The 3,982-nt window shown below is 48.4% G+C and overlaps 1 protein-coding gene across 1 annotated transcript; it reads right to left on the reverse strand.

Annotated features, from left to right (window-relative positions):
- Window positions 1–873: 873 nt before the first annotated feature.
- Window positions 874–2,494, reverse strand: LOC122373419 (gamma-aminobutyric acid receptor subunit beta-like). The gene is made up of 3 exons (XM_043351444.1): window positions 2,409–2,494; window positions 1,901–2,136; window positions 874–1,457 (listed from the first exon to the last, which is right to left on the reverse strand). Exons 1-3 carry the CDS (start codon window positions 2,492–2,494, stop codon window positions 874–876), a joined length of 906 nt encoding a protein of 301 aa, XP_043207379.1.
- Between the last annotated feature and the right edge of the window lie 1,488 nt (window positions 2,495–3,982).

Below are 3,982 nucleotides of genomic sequence, written 5' to 3' on the forward strand. Positions count from 1 at the left end.
CTCTCGCAGCTATCACAAAAATAAACATGTGGAGGCGGCAACCGCCTCCCACCCCCCTTCTCCTCTCGGCCACTGCCAGCGAGGTTTAAAGCGTATCATACACGTTACAAAGTATCATATCAGAGGACCCGCCCCAGCAGTCATATGCACTGAACACAAACTTATTACCCACGCTAGTGTATCGGCACCATAGCACATGGTCGAGACTGTCGTCAGCCACGGACTCGCACTCGACCAACCCTCTGAGCCCGTTGACTTCGGGTGACCTTGACATGTCAAGCCTGATCGGCGGCCGGCCGCTGTCGTGCGGTCGTTACACACGGAGGGGAGGGAGATACAAAGCTCTACGTTAAAGCTGACCTCTGACCTTTCCCTGCGCCCTGGTCACTGACCCCGCTCCATGTCGCTGGGCGGTGGCATGGCGGTGGAAACCGGTTCTAGCCTCTACACATGCCACCATTCTAACCCTCCCCTCCCCACGCTACTACGCGGCGTGGAGTACGCTCGTGCGTAACTGGGCGGAGCAAGGGGGCACGCGATACAGGGGCGGAACTGGTTGCCCTCCCGCTCGCCGAGCGACCAACGACTAATACCCTGGAGAACCGTACATGCATATGCCACAAACGGACTACGAGCACATAACCACGACTGAAGGCAACAAAGAGAACGATCAACTCGTCACTTTTGGTGACATACCATTTGTTTGTTCATAAGATGTCCGAACATATGCCTCCAACCGTGCATAAATGGGTCCACTTCTATTATCATCGGACAGTATGCCGAACGCATTGAAACAAAAACTACATAGAGTTTTTTAAATGAATATATAGCATTCAGCAACTACATAGTCTGTAAGCATAAACCATTAATTGCCTAGCCACCCCAGAATGTAACTTCTTTCTGGCCTTTCCCGTAATGATTCCAGTAGGCCAAGTTGAACACCAAGAAAGCAATCGGAAACAACAGTTTTGAAAAGTTGTCGATAAAGTTGCCCTTTTTCTTTGCAAAACGTTCAGCGACCCAGTAGACGGACAGCTTCAAGACAGCGAACGGCGTCTTGCCTTCCTCCGGCTGAGTGAGTACAACGACCCGAGGCTGTCTCAGTCCCGCCGCGATCGAGTTGATTCCCAGAACAGTGACGGGCTCTTTCACAGGCTTGGGCTTTCTGTCGCCGTCCTGGGCCAGCGTGAAGCGGAAGTTGTAGGCGAGTGTGAACTCCACCATCGCCAGGAACACGGTGACGATGCAGAAGAACATCCAGATGTCCATGGCCTTCACGTAGGAAACTGGAGGAAGAGAACGCTGGATGGTTGTAAACTGGGTGGCGAGGGTCAGCAGAGAGGTAACGCCGAGCGAGACCCGGCCCGGGACGTTGTCGACAGGAATCCAGAAGCTCAGAAAGGATACAAGGACGATCAGTATTGACGGCAGATACATCTGTACGAATAGTAGCTGAACTGACGATCGAAAACGAAGTTGGCCTGAATGCAGCTCTGGTTTAGGAAGTAAGATCCTTCGTACATGTAGTCATAGTAGCAGCTGTAAGGGGAGACGTAGTTCAGCTCGTACTGTGGGATCTTGAACTTGAACTTATCAAAGTGGATGGCGAGGGGCTTGAAAGAAAGATTTGCGTAGCGTCCGTCCAAGCTGTAGGACTCAAAGGCCATCACGCAGGCTTGACGGTCCAGAGGGAAAAAGCGGAAATCATACGCGCAGTAAGTGGTCAGCGTAATCCTCTCAGAAAAGAACACCTCGTTAGTTGATTTGGTCAGCTTGAGTCCAGCGTTTCTGCGGTTCACAAAATGGCGACTTGATCTTTTCTCCTGTTTGAAGAAAATATCAGGGATCCAGATTTTATCCAACTGCGCGTGATTGAGCACGATGAAAGGCCGTTTCTCACAGACCGGGTACTTGATCCTGAAGTCCACCCAGTACATCCTGAGGTAGAGGTCGACTGTGAAGTCCTGTCGAAGCTCGTTGATCTCAGTGATGGAGATGATCCACAGCGTGAAGTAGATGTTGAGCGGCACGCCCTTCAGCAGCGGCGGCATCAGCTTGTCGTAGTCGGCAGGAAGGACGTTGTAGGTGGGCTGCTCCACGCAGGTGCTCTCATTGGCATTTTCCTCTGCCGTCAGCCTGAAATATCAGAACAGGCTTAGTATGTTGATGAGCTTTATATCGTGGCAAATTTAGCGCACGGATTCTTCTATTGGCGAATATTTCGAATTATTTGACGAACTTCCTCTATGTACTTGATGGCATAATAGGTTAGCTACATAACTTTTGAAGATATTCGAGTCTCGCCGCATATGAAAGACTAATATCTAAGCTAATATCGTAAGGTATTATGACAAGTAAAGTTATTTATAATTCACTTAACATCAATGCCAACATATGTTTGTACTCACAGTCTTGGGCTATAGCCGTCCTCCGCTTGGCAGATAGTCAGATGAATACAGCGCTGCAGCAACAGCAGCAGTAGCAGGCACTTCATCGTTCTCTGGCTGACTTCAGAGCAGATTGTAGGATCTCATCTCATCGCAGACGACTATGGGCGGTGAGACGGTCTCGTGCCGACTACCGTCGGTCCCAACGGCGACTGAGCCGCGACTGACCCGAGTGACCGGTTCATCGGTGCTGCACCTCCCCTCCCCCCCACCACAGTGCGCCCCAACCCCGAACTGAACACGGCCTAACAGCGTGAGCGATACTGATCTCGAACAAACATGCGTGGCAACGCTTATGGTCCACTCGACAGGAAGTCTCATCAGCCGTGAGCTGTTCATCCATGCACAATGGAGTTGACCTGATCTCGATAGGACTGATCGTTTTGCTGATGGTTCGTGTAGTGAGCTTCGATTATCGATCTGGGACTGGTTCCATCGGCAGAGCGGCACCGAAGTTTGAGTGGTCAGTTGCTGTGGCGATCAAATTAGATGAGAAAAACGATGAATTGGCTTTTCGATTGATAAAGAATATCGCGTTGGATTGAGGTTGGATCGTTAAAGCGTGATGTCGGGAAACTGAATGGCCACAAAAGCATTGATAAGCAATAGCATCAAAGCCAAAGGTCAACGAATATGACCAAAACTGGTAGATTGGTGCACTCTTACTTATTGGCAACGATAAAACGTCCCCTGCTGCACAAAAGCACGTCAATCCAATCAGAATCTACAGTGCTGAAGGCCGAAGTGGTCTAAAGTGAAGTAAAGTGAAGTGAAGTATGCAAAGCGCAATTGATTGGACAACATGATGCTGCTCCATTTTGCAGTTGATAAGCATTAGACATGGGTGTAATCGTGCTTACAATGTGCGCATTACATTTTCATAGAGCCTAATCATTTCTTGAACTTGACTTCGGTGTGTTAATGAATTTACGTCCATGTAATTTAGCGTCCATTCGCTGCATTTGTTGACTTATACATATCTCGCTTCCAGAGAAAGTCTACATTTCAGCCCCGGTACCTCTGTTTGGCAATATATTTAGCAAACACGTCGGACAGATGCTGATAGATTTCAGTAAAGTCTAGCAACAAAGAGAGCACGTTTTCAACATAGACACACAAAACGATACGCCAGCTTTACAGTACCTATATTATGCAACTGCTGCATCGTGCAACATAGTTATAGCTAAAAGTACCTCATGCCTATTGTACAGAACATGCTTAGCATAGCTTCTTGTCATTATCTACCGCTGAAATAAATAACAAGTACCTAAATGCTATCCAGGACATGTCAGCCATTGAACCTTCCTCTTATCACCTGTTATCACTCTAATACCCCATAAATATGAGCTACTTGATGTCAAAACGCTTATCCAGTGCATCGTCGCACCGAGGTCTACGCAAATATCTAACTAAGACATGCACATGCTGGTACGTATATACTGTGCAGAGCAAAGGGGCACACACATTGTTTATCGCTGCAGCGGTTTCCCCATCACTCGCAGGAATAAGAACGGCAGGTATCTGAATCTACTTTA

The sequence above is a fragment of the Amphibalanus amphitrite genome, unplaced genomic scaffold, assembly GCF_019059575.1.
Source record: "Amphibalanus amphitrite isolate SeventyFive unplaced genomic scaffold, NRLGWU_Aamphi_draft 001492F_arrow, whole genome shotgun sequence".
Lineage (NCBI taxonomy): Eukaryota > Metazoa > Arthropoda > Thecostraca > Balanomorpha > Balanidae > Amphibalanus > Amphibalanus amphitrite.